The 17,378-nt window shown below is 49.4% G+C and overlaps 2 protein-coding genes across 2 annotated transcripts in view; one reads left to right on the forward strand and one right to left on the reverse strand.

Annotated features, from left to right (window-relative positions):
- Positions 1-8,900, forward strand: part of DHCR24 (24-dehydrocholesterol reductase) — a 36,682-nt gene extending 27,782 nt beyond the window's left edge. Inside the window, exons 7-9 of the mRNA XM_023187817.2 lie at positions 4,283-4,480; positions 4,905-5,083; positions 6,120-8,900. Coding sequence (XP_023043585.1) covers positions 4,283-4,480; positions 4,905-5,083; positions 6,120-6,273 — 531 coding nt within the window. The 3' untranslated portion in view covers positions 6,274-8,900. The remainder of the gene's footprint in view (positions 1-4,282; positions 4,481-4,904; positions 5,084-6,119) is intronic.
- A 7,274-nt stretch (positions 8,901-16,174) lies between these two features.
- LEXM (lymphocyte expansion molecule) overlaps positions 16,175-17,378 on the reverse strand; it is a 32,654-nt gene continuing 31,450 nt past the window's right edge. The window contains exon 10 of the mRNA XM_023187307.1: positions 16,175-16,636. Within this exon, the coding sequence (XP_023043075.1) occupies positions 16,564-16,636 (73 nt within the window). The 3' untranslated portion in view covers positions 16,175-16,563. The remainder of the gene's footprint in view (positions 16,637-17,378) is intronic.

Here is a 17,378-nt window from a genome sequence, read left to right on the forward strand (position 1 = left end):
ATATAAAATTAGCCAGACGTGGTGGTACATGCCTGTAATCTCAGCTACTCAGGAGGCTGAGGCAGGAGAATCACTTGAACCTGGGAAGCGGAGGTGGTGGTGAGCTAAGATCACACCATTGCACTCCAGTCTGGGCAACAAGAGTAAAATTCCATCCCCCCACAAAAAAAATAAATAAATAAGATATAAAAATAAAACTGCTACACCGAGCTAGGATTCAAAATGAGGTTTGTCTTACACATTTGTGCTGTTAAATAAACACTGACCCACACTGACATCAGGTAAAGGAAGAATCTGGAAGAATAGGTGTGTTCAACCTGTATTTGCATGCAGGAAGTGAACATTCAGACCTCTTGTGAGCTGTCACTGCGCGGTAGTAGGGAAGCTGGACTGGGAAGAGGAAGAAGTCAAGCTGTGGCGCAGTCACAAGGAAGGCCTCAGCTGACAGGCAGCCCTGGGGTAAGATGGCCTTCCAGAGTTGTGTCACCTTGAGACCCGTGGGCTAGGACTTTACACCAAATGCTGCCCCATCAACCAGTCATTGTGCAGGCTGACCTTGGATGAGGCAGCTCCCTTCTGCCAAAGGCAGTTCTCCCTGAGTGTCAGCAGTCAGCACCCCGTGCAACTGGGGGAATGGGTGCCTCCGTGGAGCGGGCATCTGCACGGAGCACCGCAGCATCCTCTACAGCAGAAATGCAGAAGGCAAGACATTTCTAGAGGGGAGGAATAAACAACTTCAAATGCATGCCTTTTCTCTGCCTCTGCTGGGATAACTCTTCCTCCTTCCATTGGCAGCCTTTCCCCTGGGTTCCTCCCTGATGAGTAAGGCCCTGGAATGAACCAGTGTGACCAGGCCTGGGTGCTAAGCCCCTTAACAAGCTGCATTCTGGGTGATTAGTCCATTCTGGTCACACCTGTGCCGGGCCTGGCTGGTGCAGTCACTTCCCTTCCCCCAGCTTTGTCAATCAGCAACACGTGGGGTCAGGGCTAGCTGCATAATTTGCAGGGCCCAGTGCAAAAAGCAGGCCAAAAGTGCCATTAAAGGTACTAAAATATAAAGCTTTTTTCTTTCTCCATGGTGTCTCTCATCATAAATATTTGCAACTTAATGCCATTCTAAGTAAATAAAAATTTAAAGTATTAGTATGAATTTTATTGTTCATTGTTTAAATATATTTATAAATATAAGAACATTTAACTCATATATATGTATTTCTTGGTTCCATTAAGAATGCTGCACAAACTCTTTTTATTTCTCTTTGTTACATTCTACTAACACTACCTTTGACTTACGGTGAGTAAGGAAGGACTGAAAGGAACCAAGCTGGGCAGCTCTGTTGTTGTCATTCCCTCGTCATCGTTTCAGTATAAGTGGTTGGCTAACACAGGGAGTTAACACCAGTGAGAAAGGATAAGATAGTGTCCTTGTGTTCATAGAAGGCCATTGCCCCAGGACCTCCCTCTGGGGCTGGGGTTCCTGGCTCAGGCTGGGCCCCTTGGATTTGCCATGGGGCCCTATAGCCAGTGAGCAAGGATGGCCAGAGAGCAAGGGCTGCAGTGAGACGCTCCAGAATGACTGGCCTCAGCAAGAGGGCAGCTTAGGACCCTGGGATCACAGGTCACTAAGCAACATAGGATAAGTAATGGGTGGACAGAAGCGGGAAAGGAGAAGGGCAGGGCGCATGTTTCAAACTTGAACTTTCTGAGGCTAAGACTGGAAAAGGAATGGTTTCAGCTGATATATTTGGCTTACAGTTGACTATTTTTAGGAAAAAATCACAAATGACTTTTAAACGTCAAAGTGATACAGTCTAACTCAGAAATAGAGAAAGGCAAAACAGAACGCCAGGAGTCTCATTTTTTACCTATCAGAATGAATGACAGTGATCTAGAAGTTTGATGTCACATCGTGCTGGCAAGGGAGAAGGGAAACAGTGTTCTACATTGTCTGGGAGAGTATAAAATGGTACAAGCTCTGAAATGGTATCCATGAAAATTGCACACACCGTTTAAGCCAAAATCTTCCACTTCTGGGAATTTATCTTTCTGACACATATAAATGGGCAAAGATACATATATGAAGGATATTAGTTGGCATAATCTGGAAATAATCTAAATGTCTGCCGTTTAGATTAAATAAATTATGATTAAATAAATTATGACACATCCGCTGTAATCGAGCAGGGGTAAATACCCTTTCTTTTTTTTTTTTTTTTTTTTTTTTGAGACGGAGTCTCACAGGGTCACCCAGGCTGGAGTGCAGTGGCGCGATCTTGGTTCATTGCAACCTCGGCCTCTCCAGTTCAAACGATTCTCCTTGCCTCAGCCTCCTGAGTAGCTGGGATTACAGGCACCCGCCACCATGCCTGGCTAATTTTTGGGGGTATTTTTAGTAGAGATGGGGTTTCGCCATCTTGGCCAGACTAGTCTCGAACTACTGACCTCAAGTGATCTGCCCGCCTCGGCCTCCCAAAGTGCTGGGATTACAGGCGTGAGCCACCGTACCCGATCCAATAAGCATTTTATACAATGGGCCAGATAGTATACAGTCTAGGTTTTTCGGACCATAAGGCCTGTCTAGTAACTGCTCCTCTGCCTTGTAGCCTGGAGGCAGCCATGGACAATTTGTAAAGGAACACACAACCAGAGGGTGGGCCGAATTTGTGGACCCCTGCAGCACACATTAGGCACCCACAACCAAAGGCAGTAGTGCTCTCTGTATTGTTACACAGGATACAGTGATGAGCAGGTGTGCCAAGATGCCACCATTCGTGAGTTGTTTTTTTTTTTTTCTTTTTTTTTGCTTTCTGTGTTTTTAAAACTCTTCTGCTTCTCTGTGTATCAGATGTCTCCCAAAGGATAGGCAAATCATTCATACCAATGCTTGCCATTAGGGAGGGGGAGGGGAGTTGAGGGTGGGTGGGGAGTGAGATCAGGTCATTTCTAGGAGGGAAACAGGGTCAGGAATGCGCAGGGAGGCTTAACCTTTGTACTGCAGGGATTTCTGCTGTGGGCATGTGTAGGTCTTCCAAAGGTAACCAAGGAGACAATAAAAGCCATGCTATTTATTGAGCTCCCGTTACATGCCAGACATTAGCAAAGGCGGCAGGATCTAACAGAAGCAAGCAGGCAGGTCCCTGACTTCATGGGAGTGGTCTGGCGATGCCAGGGGAGTGAGGGAAAGGGTCACTCAGTCTTCAGTGCTTACACACATGGCTGCTTTGGGGAGTCGCCTTGTCTCCTAGTCTGATGTGGACCCTTTCATGTGCTGCCCCAGCCTCTGTTTGTCCCCATTCTTCCCACACTGTCATCCAGTGGCCTGTGTCTTCCACACCTGGGGGAGTGGGCATCTTAAGGATAGAGACCGTGTCTCAGTTATCTTGGTTCCCCAGTACCCAGCATAGAACCTGGTTCCTGACCTCAGAGGCCCCTCGGAACTGTCTAATGAATGGAGGAGCGGCCTTGGCTTCAAGGGCTCACGGAGCTGTGAGAATCGGGTAACAGTGGACACTGGGGACCCTCAGGAAGATGGCAGGACTCAAGCAGGGAGGAAGATTGTGAGCCAGGGGCCAAAGTCTTCTCTGTTGGAGGTGGGCAGAGCTGGAGGGGAATGGGGGGCATCATCAGGAGGCTGCAGTGCTAAGCGAGGAAGCTCCCGCCGCATGGCAGTTTGAGGCATGGAAGAGAACAGCCTCTGCGCAGGAGGGTTTCCAGGGAGACTGAATTGGGGCAGCCAGGCAGGTGGTCAGGCTGTGAGCAAGGGATGCTGCAAACCAATAGGCTTCTTGTCGAACCTGAGCCAGACTGCACCCACCCCATGAGAGCTGTCTCTGGCTGTGTGCCCTTAGGGAGACTGCTTAAGTTCTCTGAGTATCACTATGCTCATTCAACAGCATTCGTTTTTCAAACATGTATGGAATGCCAGCTCTCTGCCGGCCAGATCTCAACAGCTAGACCAGGAATGATAGCTACCTCATCATTGCACTCCAGGCATGGTCTCATTATCCTCACAAGGCCCATTTTACAGATAAGGAAACTGAGCTCAAAGAAGTTAAGTAACTATTCCGGGGTCATGACTGCTGGGGAATGCTAGAGCTGAGAAGCAAACCTAGATCGGACTGGTAAAGCCCTAGGTCCCATCACACCCCCTCCAAAGAGGGGAATTGGACCCAGGCATGCTTCTGTCAAGCACAGAATGGGATCTGGCCCTTGGCCCCTTGCACTTGGAGACATTCAACCCTTGTTGGTTTTTTTCTCTCCATCCCTAATCTTTGTTTTCCAGGACATCATCCCCTTTGGCAACAACCCCATCTTCCGCTACCTCTTTGGCTGGATGGTGCCTCCCAAGATCTCCCTCCTGAAGCTGACCCAGGGTGAGACCCTGCGCAAGCTGTACGAGCAGCACCACGTGGTGCAGGACATGCTGGTGCCCATGAAGTGCCTGCAGCAGGCCCTGCACACCTTCCAAAACGACATCCACGTGAGTGGGGGAGGGCAGGGAGGGCGCACCAGGTGTGTTCCCTTGGAATCCATGGTCTCCTCCCCTGAACCGTGTGACTGACTTTGGGCACACCTTCCCTCTGCGTGTTTTCCCAACTTTAAGATGCGGTTCTTGTCCCTATGCCTGCTGAGGCCTCGGCCCATTCAGCGATGGCCCCCCTGGGAGAGGAGTCATAGGGTCTGGCATCGAGTACCCCCATGACCTGCTCTGATTGTGTCCTCCAGGGTGGTGGAGTCAGGGTGTTCTCAGCCAGGGCTGGGGGGTGGGGAGCGAATCTGAGGGCACCTGAGCGGGTGCTGAGAATGCTGCAAAGCCTTCATTTGGGTGGGTATGAGTGGGCCAGCCATGAACCTGTCACCTGTTGGAGAAAAAGCACCAATACCCACCTCCCTGGTCTACCCAGGTCTACCCCATCTGGCTGTGTCCGTTCATCCTGCCCAGCCAGCCAGGCCTGGTGCACCCCAAGGGAAATGAGGCAGAACTCTACATCGACATTGGAGCATATGGGGAGCCGCGTGTGAAACACTTTGAAGCCAGGTCCTGCATGAGGCAGTTGGAGAAGTTTGTCCGCAGCGTGCATGGGTGAGTGGCCCAGAGTATAGTATAGTCCCTCTAGCTGACAGCCTCAGGGTACTGCTCCAGGGGAATGAGGTCAGCTCTGTGGAGAACCAGGAGCCCCAGGCCTATCAACTGGTTCCTTAGGGCCCCTGGAGCTATGGCAGCCTCTGGGTCAGGAGGTAAGCTGTGAAAGATGGGCAGCGGGTGGGCTTGCAGGACTACTTGCCCTCTTCTCCCTGCATCCCCACCTCCAGTGAACACGTCACACCCTCCCAGCTGCTCCAGCCAGAAACCTGGGAGTCACCCCACTTCTCCCCATGGGACAGATGATGGGTGTGGGCTTAGCTATGTCCAAGGGCGACTGCTCCAGATGGAAAGGCCAAAGCTAAGGAGAGATGGATTCCTGACTATGAAAACCACGGAGAGGCCCAGGACAGAGGATTGCCCAGAAAACAGCCTGGACAAACTATTGAGTAGAACATGGACAAAGCCAGGAAAAAAAGAATACCATACGATTCCTTTCGTATAACATTCCCAAAAACACACACGAATCCATACTGATAGAAAGCGCATCAGTAGTTGCCTGGGGATGGCAGAGGGGGACGGATAACTGAGGGGCCCGGGGAAAGTTTGGGCTGCTGGTTGTAGCCACGATCTGGACCGCAGTGACTGGAGTCCTTGGTTGCATGCAGGTGTCGAGCTCATCCAGTTGTATACTTTATGTCCAGTCTATTGAAAGTCAATAACAGATGAAAGGAAAACAGCCCCACTGCTCCATTAGGGTATGCCTGTGGCCAAGCAGAGGGGCAGAAGCCCAGCAGTCTGAGCTCTACTGCTGACTGCCTCGACTGCTAAGCTACCTAACCCCCAAGCCCCAATTCCCTACCTGCAAAAGGGGGATAAGAATACCTGCACCATCTTCTTCATCAGGTTAAGGCGGTTAAACAAGAGAAATCCTCCAAAAGCTCTTTCTGGGCTGCAGAGTGAGCAGTTGGGTTTCTCTCACACCTTGCGCTCCATGCGCCTCCTGGCGTCCTCACCCACTTCTCTGCCTCTGCAGCTTCCAGATGCTGTATGCTGACTGCTACATGAACCGGGAGGAGTTCTGGGAGATGTTTGATGGCTCCTTGTACCACAAGCTGCGAGAGAAGCTCGGTTGCCAGGATGCCTTCCCCGAGGTGTACGACAAGATCTGCAAGGCCGCCAGGCACTGAACTGGAGCCCGCCTGGGGAGACAGACACGTGTGAGTGGTCAGGCATCTTCCCTTCACTCAAGCTTGGCTGTTTCCCAGATCCACACTTTCAGAGAGAAACCCCTCCAGAAATCCCACCCTGACAGCCCAACACCACCTTCCTCCTGGCTTCTAGGAGCAGCCCAGTGGAATGGAAAGAATGTGGGATTTGGAGTCAGACAAGCCTGAGTCCAGTTCCCCGTTTAGAACTCATTAGCTGTGTGACTCTGGGTGAGTCCCTTAACCCCTCTGAGCCCGGGTCTCTTCATCAGTTGAAGGGGATAGTAATAGCTACCTGCAGGTTGTTGTCATCTGAGTTAAGCACCGGTCACATTGAAGGTGCTGGGTAAGTGATAGCTCTTGTTGCTTCCCGTTCAGCATCACACCTGCAGTGGAGTCTGAAAAGGCTCCCCATTAGGTCACCTGTGCACAGCCATGGCTGGAATGATGAAGGGGATGCCCTGGAGTTGCCCTGCCATCGCCTCTATCAGGCAGACAAGGTCCTCACAGGAGACGGACAGCTCTTCCCCACCCTGGGATCTCAGGAGGGCAGCCACGGGGCGGGGAGGCCCAAGATGCGCCGTGCCAAAGCCAGGTCCGAGGCCAAAGTTCTCCCTGCCATCCTTGGTGCCATCCTGCCCCTTCCTCCTTAATGCCTGGGCCTGCAGACCCACCCCAGCCACCACTGAGTCCACTTGGAGAGCCCTGTGTTCCTGGAGAAGGCATTCCCGGGTTGGATCCTGCCCCAGCCTCAGCCTGGGACACCTAGGTGGAGAGAGGGCTCTCTGCTCCGAATTGGATCCAGGGGACCTGGGCTCATTCTTCTTGGCTCACCAACTCTGCAGGCCTCATCTTGTCCCAAAACCCACTTTGTCATGGTGGGAATGGGTCCATGCTGCTCTGCAGCATGGGGGCTGGGGAGTGGACAGCATCAGGTGGGAATGTGGAGTCCACTCTCATGTTTCTGTAGGATTCTCACTGTGGGGCTGGAAGAAAAGAGCATCGACTTGATTTCTCCAACCACTCATCCCTCTTTTTTTCTTTCTCCCACCACTCCCCACCCCAGCTATAGTTAATTTCAGTGCCTTACAAATCCTAAGCTCAGAGAAAAGTTCCATTTCCGTTCCAGAGGGAAGGGAACCTGCCTAGGTCCTTCCCTGGCTTGTTATAACACAAAGCTTGGTTGTTTATGCAACTCTATCTTAAGAACTGCCCAGCCTCAGCTCAAAACCCGAATCTGAGAAGGAATTGCGTCACGTAAGGGAAACTGGAATTAAGGGAGCTGAGCCAGTCATGGTTGTGGCTTGTGAGTCAGGAGACCTAGGTTTCAGCCCCTCTCTACTGTCAGCGAGCTGTACAAGGTGGGCAAGTCATTGTCCTCTGAGCTGCAGTTTCCTCATCTGTCACATCGCTACAGACAAGACCTCCCTGGAACCCTTCTGATTGTCTTAGACACTGTGGTTGCAAAACCCATGGAAAGCCTCATTTGTGTGGAAAGTCAGAGGAAAAATAAATGATCCAGTGGACACTTGGGGATTATCTGTCATTCAAGATCCTTCCTTCAACCCCAAGACCAGCTCTCATCTCATTTTCAGAAAGGCTCATACCTGGCTTGCAGGGAAGCATCCGTCTTGTCATTCCAGGTGCCAGAATCCTCTTAGGGTCACGCTTTGACTGAAGGGTGTTCACCCATCCCACCCAAGGCTTGGCATACTGCCAGTGTCTTAGCAGGGTCCTGTGAGGGCTGGGGGCATCCAGGCACTCAGAAGGCAAAGGAACCACCCTACCCATTTGGCCTCTGGAGGGGGCAGAAGAAAGCAACAAACCTCATCCTCTATTTTACAAAGCATGTGAATTCTGGCATTAGCTCTCATAGGAGACCCATGTGCTTCCTCGCTCAGTGCAAAACTGATGATTCTACTTGCTGTAGATGAGTGGTTAACACGAGCTAGTTAATCAAACAGTGCCATTGTTTTGCCAGTGAAGCCTCCAACCCTAAGCGCCTGGGACTGTAGCCAGAGATGCCAGCAGCCTTTGTCGCCCTTAGTCATATAACCAAAATCTAGACCTTATCCACAACCCGGGGCTTGGAAGGGTAGGTATTTTGGAATCACACCCTCAGGTTTTCTGTTGCTCCAGTAAAATCTTGCCTGGAAAGAGGCAGTCTTCTTAGCATGGTGAGCTGAGTTCATGGCTTTTTTTTTTTGTAGCCAGTCCTGTCCCTGGCCATCCATGTGATGGTTTTGGGTGGAGTTAAACCTGATGCCAGTGGGCAGTGCATGTGGAAAGTATCAGAGTAAGCCTCTCCCCTCCAGAGCCCCGAGTTTCTTGGCTGCATGAAGGTTTTCTGTAGAATCAGAATTGTAGCCAGTTTCTTTGGCCAGAAGGATAAATTGGATGTTACTGAAAGGGAGGGGTGGAGATGGGTGTGGCAGTGTATGGTGTGTGATTTTCATTTTCTTCTTTGGTCATGGGGGCCAAAGAGAAAGGCATGAGTCTCCCCTGTCAAGCTCTTACAGCCACAGGCACTGTGTCTACTGTCTGGAAGACATGTCCCCATGGCTGTGGGGCTGCTGCTTCTGTTAAAATAAAAGTGGCCTGGAAGCTGGTGTTTGTCGTTTCTTGCTTGGGGGACCAAAATGTGGAGTCAAAGCTGGGCTCGGGTGCAGTCTGTGCCATTCCCCAACTCAGCTGCCCTCACTGAATCCATGAGCCCATGGTCAAGGGCTGGAAGAACATGCAGAAACTGACAGGTTTATTTCTATCACTGTCAGAGTGTGATTGGAGTAAGTGTTGAAAGGGTCCCTCTCTGCAGGGTGGCAAGCAGACCAGTGAGAAGGCCCCCACTGCAGTCCAAGTGAGAGATGATGGTGGCTCTGTTAGGGTGGAGGCCTGGCTTTGTCACTTGGTTGTGACCAATTAATTTTAGCAAGTTAATCCTGTTGAGACTATTGTCCTCATCTACAAACTGGTGGACCCACTAGCTGTCCACTAAAATGCATTCGTCCGTTCTTTGGACACATAGCTAGACTACCTTTCCCAGCCTTCCTTACAGCCAGTTGTGTCCTTGTGTTAAGAGTTTTCCAGTGGAATGTAAACAGAAGTCATAAAAACCTGTATGAGGTCTCCTGGCTCTCCCCTTCCCTTCACTCAGTGCAAATGACAACCAGGCCATAGGTGGTTGGAGAGTCTTATGTCAGAAGGAACCTGGATTCCTGAGTCACTGCAGGAGAAGCGCTTGTGGCCAGAAATTCAAGACCAAGCTGAGCAACATAGTGAGACCCTATCTAAAAATTAGCTAAGTATGGTGGCAAGTATCTGTAGGCCCAGCTACTCTGGAGGCTGAGGCAGGAGGATTGCTTCAGCCCAGAAACTTGAGGCTGAAGTGAGCTATGATCACGCTACTGCACTCCAGCTGGGGTGACACAGAGCAAGACCCTGTCTCAATCAATCAATCAATCAATCAATCAATAAGGCATTATCTGGGCTGCTGCCTGAGAGCCCAACCCAGAGCTCCTTGGTTTGCTGAGCTTATGCTCTAGACTGGACAATCTGTATGTTGCTGTTCCCAGTTCCAAATCTGAATCTTAGCAGCAGCTGCCTTACAAGCCTCAAGCCATGAACCTGGCATCAAGACCTATGAGAAGCAAGAGGGCCACCTGAGGGGCCTTGGCTTGGTTTACCATCCTCCTCACAGGAGGGTGTCAACAATCTGTTCACTACCTGACCTCATGGAAGCTGAAAGTAGAAGAGAACTCACATGCGTATCCTTGGAACTTCTAGTTACCCCACTGGCAGACCTGAAGTCTGATCCCCCTGGGGGAGGGGTGAGAAAGGTGTTCGTGGGAGGGGGTCAGTGGTGTGCTGGATATGGCTTGTACCAGCTTACAAGGGCCATGATGCATATCTCCTTCCACTTCCATGGACATTGGCAACCTGAAAGCACCCACAGGGGGAGCATTTACACCACAGAAATTAGCAGCACTACGAATCAGGACTTGTTCTATCAATCAGTGTTCTCCAGAGAAACAGAACCAATAGGAGATACACACACACAGGCACGCGTCCCTTAAAAACGAGGATAAGTTCTAAGAAATCCATCATTAGGTGATTTCATTATTGTGTGAATATCACACAGTGTAGTTACACAAACCTAAATGGTACAGCCTACTACACACCTAGCTATATGGGATAGCTTATTGCTCCTAGGCTACAGACCTGTACAACATGGTACAGTACTGAATACTATAAGCAATTATAACACAATGGTAAGTACTTGTATATCTAAACATAGAAAAGGTACAGTAAAAATATGGCATTATAATCTTATGGGTCCACCATTGTATATGCAGTCTGTCATTGACCAAAATGTTATATATCACATGACTATAGAAAGGCAGACACATGCAGAGACAGAGAAACAGACTTATAAAGTATTGGTTCATGTGATTATGGAGGCTAGGAAGTCCCAAGATCTACAGTAGGCAAGCTAGATACCCAGGAAAGCCAATGATGTAGTTCCAGTTTGAGTCCAAAGGGCTGAGAACCAGGAGAGCCAATGGTGTAAGTTCCAGTCCAAAAGCTGGTAGGCTTAAGACCCAAGAAGAGCCCACTTTTCAGTTCAGGTCTGAAGGCAGGAAAAGCCTGATGTCCCAGCTTAAGCACTCAGGCAGGAGGAGTTTCCTCTCATTCAGTCCTTTTGTTCTGCTCGTGTCTTCAGTTGATTGGATGAGGCCCACCTGCTTTAGGAAGGGCAGCCTGCTTTGCTCAGTCTGATTCAATGTTAATCTCATCCAGAAACACCCTCACAGATACACATGAAGTAATATTTGGTCACATGTCTGGGCACCCCATAGCCCTGTGAAATTGGCACATAGAATTAACTATCATAGGAGGGCTTTCTTTTGTTTTGAGAGACAGACATTTACCAACACACCACTTAACAGAGACCTCCCCTATTGAGCCCTCCAAATCCAAGCTTAGCAGGAAAGGTGGCTCCTGCACCCTGGCTCTGGCCTCAGTACATTCACCTCTCAGGCTTCTGAACCTTAAGGCATCTCTGTGATCATCCCCCACTCCCTTGTTAATCATTCTCATTACTGGTGAACCCCCATTCCCTGGCTAATGCTGCAGCAGGTCCAGGAAGAGGGAGTAGATCAGCTGAACCTGGGAACAGGTGTAAACTGCTTCTGAGAAGGAGGAGCTCCAAGGGTCAAGTTGGAGAAGGTGAAACTGCCTTCAGGGCCAAAAGACTATGGCAGGGCCCGAGTGGGACCTGGGCTTGCTCAGGCCCAGGGCAGGCATCGAGCAGCCGACAGCGATGAGGATGGCAGGACCTGAACTTTGAACAAAGGGAGCTTCCCAGAGCTGGCCTGGCTGGTGTGCTGAGGGATGTTGTGAAATCAAGGTAAAAAGCCAAAGACAGTACGGTACAGCGTTCACAATGGTCAGAACCATCACTCTTAGATATTGATAAGAACGTAACACAGCAAATGAAGTCCCATTCTACTAATGTTTACTAAAGCAACCACGCCATGCAACCTATGTAAACTTGTTCCTCCTGTGAGCCTCAGTTTCTCCTTGTAAAGTGAGTAGCTATGCCAGTCGTGCTTCACCTTGCCAGGACATTGCAGATGACCAGCTGCCCATGCCTACTAGCTGTTCTTTAGAACCTGGTTGCAGCAGGACTGCCTATGTGTGACACCCACTCATTGTTACATTACCTGTGGTCCATGTTGCAAGGTGGTGCTGAAGGCATAGTAAGAACCTGGATGTTAAGTCTGGTGGCATGGCTTGTAAAAGGCTCTTTTTGGTCTGCTCAGGGCTTCCCACAACCTGGCAGCATCTCACACTGGAGTGGGAGAGATCACTACCCTCCGGAGCAACCAGGGAGGTGCCAGAACCTGCTGTTACTTTTTTAAGTTGTATGTGCTAGAGGGTTCAACCCAGTCACCTGCAGGACATTTCAAGAGATGGGACTAGAATCTGGTGGTTATTAAATATTTATTCATTTAATTTTTGGCTGTGGAACTTTTTTCCCCAAACAAAACCTTTTAGGGAAAGTCCAATATATAACAAACATGGAGCTACTTTGAGTCAAGATGGGTGGGGCCAGGAGTCCAGCCCTTGTGGCCACGCCCTCGTGCCCTCCTTCCCCAGGGATTGCTGGAGGCCCCAGCAGAGCCCAGTTAACAACCTGCAGAACTCCGTGTCCTCTTATGGCCCTGCCCAGGCAGGAGGGCAAGGGTCACAACAAGCCAGATTTCAGCTCAACATCCAAAGGACCCTTTTACAATCATAGCTGCCCTGCACCGGGAAGGGCTGTCTTGGGGGTGTGCAAGGAGAGCCTGGACAGACAGATGGAGTTACTGTCGCAGAGCAGAGCAGTGGTCACCAAATGAGGTTCCCAAGCCCAGAGTGTTAACAGGATGGTCCATCGGGATGCCTGAAAAAATGTTAGTGTTTGTCTTGGTTTGGGTTTCCCTAGAAGCCAACCCTAAGACAAAGATTTGAGTGCAAACAGTTTATTTGGGAGGTGAAGTAAACACCAGCAGGGGAGTAGGGAAGGGATGACAGCCAATAATGGGTTCATTCTCAAGCAGGTTACCAGTGGTGGCCACTACAGTGTAACTGCACTCGGAAAACTGGAAACCAATGTAAAAACATGCGTTTCAAAGGTACATCCCACAAGGGGTGAGGGAGCTGGTATTTATAACCAACTTCCCTTAGTGAGGGTAGCTCCAGAGGGGTGTGGAGTCCCTGGCACTTCTAGCCCTCCATAGGCAGCACAGCTGGCTCTGGCAGCCAGAGAGCCTTTCACTCCATTATAGATGAATGTCCCTCCCCAGCACACATTATTTTTGTAACACACATGAACTCATTCTTATGGCCAAATATTTAAAAGAATTGCCTAATTTAAAGTTGTGGCCAGGGGCCAGATGCAGTGGCTCACACCTGTAATCCCAGCACTTTGGGAGGCCGAGGCTGGTAGATCACTTGAGGCCAGGAGTTCGAGACCAGTCAAAACCCCATCTCTACTAAAAATACAAACATAATCGGTCATGGTGGCTCATGCCTGTAGTCCCAGCTGCTTGCGGGGTTGAGGCATGAGAATCGCTAGAACCCGGGAGGCAGAGGTTGCAGTGAGCTGAGATCCCACCACTACACTCAAGCCTGAGCTACAGAGCAAGACTTTGTCTCAAAAAACAAACCTTGTGGCCAGGCTTGTTGATTCACGCCTATAATCCCGGCACTTTAGGAGGCCAAGGTGGGAAAACAGCTTGAGCCCAGGAATTCCAGACCAAGCTAGGCAACATAGCAAGATGCTATCTCTAAAACAACAAAAACATTAGCCAGGTGTGGTGGTGCAGCCTATAGTCCCAGCTACTTGAGAGGCTTAGAGGTGTGAGCATCGCTTGAGCTCCTCGACCAGGAGGTCGAGGCTATAGTTAGCCATGATGACGCCACTGTACCCCAGCCTGGGCTGGACACAGCAAGACCTGTCTCAATAAATAAATAAATAAAGTTGTTACACAGGTTTCTCTTATAAAAAGGCAAGCGTCACAAATTTACTGACATTTTTTGTTGTTGTTTTTGTTTGTTTGTTTGACACAGTCTTGCTATGTTGCCCAGGCTGGAGTGTAGTGGCTTGATCTCTGCTCACTGCAACCTCCACTTCCCAGGTTTAAGCAATTCTCCTACTTCAGCCTCCCGAGTAGCTGGGATTACAAGTGTCTGCCACTACGCCTGGCTAATTTTTTTTTTGTATTTTTAGTAGAGACGGGATTTCACCATATTGGCCAGGCTGGTCTGACCTCAGGTAATCTGCCCGCCTTGGCCGCCCAAAGTGCTGGGATTACAGGCATGAGCCGCCGCACCCGGCCTTGCTGACCTTCTCTACAGTGACAGTGACTGTCTGTAATATAATAGCTGATAGAGATATTTGAACAAATGTACTTGTTCTGTAAGGTAAACAGTCTCTTTAAAAGTTTTATTGCATATATTTTAACTTGTTTAATTGCTTTTTATTTTTATTTGCAATTTATTCTACAGAAACGTTGCAATGGTAGTACAGCAGTCCCTCTCACTCACCTTCCTCTGATGTTAACATCTTTTTTTTTTTTTGAGATGGAGTCTCGCTCTGTTGCCCAGGCTCGAGTGCAATGGCACAATCTCAGCTCACTGTAACCTCTGCCTCCCGGGTTCAAGTAATTCTCCTGTCTCAGCCTCCTGGGTAGCTGGGACTATAGGCGCCCACCACCACGCTCTGCTAACATTTTTGTATTTTTAGTAGAGGCAGGATTTTGCATGTTGGCCAGGCTGACCTCAAACTCCTGACCTCAGGTGATTTGCCCACCGTGGCCTCCCAAAGTGCTGGGATTATAGGCGTGAGCCACCGCACCCGGCCTGATGTTAACATCTTCTACATGAACTAAGATAGTTGTACCATCTTACCTTTCCACCAGCAGTGTACAAGAGTTCCACATCCTCACCAACACTTGGTATGGTCAGTCTTTTCAATTTTAGCCATCCTAATAGGTGGGTAGTAGTATCTCATTATGGTTTTAATTTGCATTTCCTTAATGCCTAATGACATTGAGTTTATTTTCATGTACTTATCTGCCATCCATGTATCTTCTTGGTAAAGTGTCTGTTACATCTTTTATACATTTTTTATTTTGGTGTTTCTTATTATTGAGGTATATATGAACCCACATATATTCTGGATATAAGTCCTTTATTAGAGTGGTCCCCAGCCTTTTTAGCACCAGGAGCTGGTTTCATGGAAGACAGTTTTTCCACAGACCAGGGTAGGGCGGGGTGGCGGGGGAGGATGGTTTCAGGATGAACCTGTTCCACCTCAGATCATCAGGCATTAGTTATATTCTCATAAGGAGCGTGCAACCTAGATCCCTCACATGTGCAGTTCACAATAGGGTTTGGCTCCTGTGAGAATCTAATGCCGCCACTGATCTGACGGGAGGCGGAGCTCACCCACTGCTCACCTCCTACTGTGTGGCCTGGTTCCTAACAATCCCGGGGAAAGACGGCACAGGGGCTGGCCCCGAGGGCTGGACTCCCGGCCTCACCCAGCTTGATTCAAAGTGGCTACATGTTTGTTACATATTGGACTTCCCCTAAAAGCTTTTGTTTGGGGAAAAGAAGAAAAAAGAGCTCCTCAGCCCCCAAAAATAAATGAATAAATGTTTCATAACCACCAAATTCCAGTTCAGTTTCTAGACGTGGTCTTGTGGGTGATTGGGTTGAACACTCCAGCACATAAATCTTAAAAAAGCAACATCAGGTTCTAGCACCTCTCTGGTTGCTTACGAGGGCAGCAGTTTTTCCCACTCTTAACCTCCAGGCTGTATGCCTTCAGCACCCTCTTGCAACATGGACCACAAATAACATAACAATAAGTGGGCATCAAACGTAGGCAGTCGTGTGGCAACCAGGTTCTGAGGATCAGCTACTGGGCGTGGGAAGCTGGTCATCTGCAATACCTTGGCAAGGTGAATAAAGACGGCTTTACTTCTTCAAAAACGTTTGTTTTGACACCGGTGAATAACTGCTTTTTGTAAGACATTCGCGCACTGAAGAAAGTGTTTCAAGTATTTTTTATCATGTGAGCTTTGTGGACGAAGCTGTGGTATGCCAGTCTCCTCTAGGGACAACCTGCTCCCCTGTTCTCTATGACATAAAACAGTGAGGGAAGGGTACCCACAAGGGCTGACTCAGGGGTGAAGCCGATGTTCCCCATGGCTGGACATTGCCTGAGGTCAGCAGTTTCCTCATCAGTGAGGCCCTGCTAAGCTTCCAGAAGCATCCTGGGATGGCAATGGGGTGTTCCTGGAGAGTCCTAGAATTGCCGGGTAATACATGCTACACTCTCCCACCACTTTCTGAACTTTAATAAACAAGGAGCCAAGCACTCTGGCTTTAGAATAGAAAGGGTCACACGAGTGTCAACCACGTCCTATCCCTTCAGTCCATCTGCTCTCTGGCCCCCACGTTCATGTCACTGACTGAGTTGAGTTCTCAGGATAATTGATCTCCTGCAACAAAAGGTACCTGTCCCCAGCTGTCCTGGAAGACACTGTGACCTTCAGGTATGCAGCTCCGGCAAAGGTGATCCCCATACATCTCTCCCTTCTCCCAGGCCCATGTGTCCTTTCTCTGACACCCCACTCCCACACCCATGCTCTCACCCCCAGATTTGTCTTCAGGCCTTTGGGCTCTCCGGTCACTGCGGGCTGTCCTTCACATGTGGCTTTAAGAAGTAGGATCTGAATTGTAATCCACAGTTGGAGGGCACTTCCCCTTAGTAAATGGTGTGATCCTTTCCCTTTAAAAAGACAGAAAAAATTAAAAATGGAAGTGATCCCTTGGAAGGGAGTGGGCTCCTCATCCCTGGAGGGACACCCATAGGGGATGAACAGGGACCTGTTGGTTCTGCTTCACAGGAGGTCCTACATTGGTGAGAGGCCAAAATTGATGACCTCTAGACCTTTCCAACAAAACAGCCTGATTCTAAGGATAGGATTCCAGCGATTCATACCCAGTTCAGCTCATTAAAGCACCCAAGTTGGCTTGTAAGAACTTCAGGTACAAAATCATAGTGCCTGGAAGATTATCTGACCCAACCCTGAGAGGAAGAACAAGGACCAGAGAGAGGAGAGAACTTACCTGAAGTCACCTGAAGGCCGGCATCAGGGCCAGAATGTAAGCCCTGACCTCAGTCCCACTTTCCCTCCACTGCTCCAATTCTTTCCCATGAGTGGAAACCCGGAGGACTCAACCTCCCATCCCATGATCCCTTTGGAAGATGGCACTTCCATAAGAACCCCTTGCTGTGTGTGTCAAACAGCATCCGCCAGCCCTTACATTACACACTTGATGTATCTGTTTGTTGTCTGTCCTCCCCAACAAGAATGTGAACTCCATGAATGCAGCACTTGGACTTCTTCATTGGTATTTCCCCTATGCCTAGATCATTACCGGTGCTTAACAAATATTTGTCAAAGGAGGGAGGACTCACCAGGGTAAGAAAGGTCTTTCCCACCATCCAGTGGGTCTCCACGCCTCCT

The sequence above is a fragment of the Piliocolobus tephrosceles genome, chromosome 1 (assembly GCF_002776525.5).
Source record: "Piliocolobus tephrosceles isolate RC106 chromosome 1, ASM277652v3, whole genome shotgun sequence".
Taxonomy (NCBI): Eukaryota; Metazoa; Chordata; class Mammalia; order Primates; family Cercopithecidae; genus Piliocolobus; species Piliocolobus tephrosceles.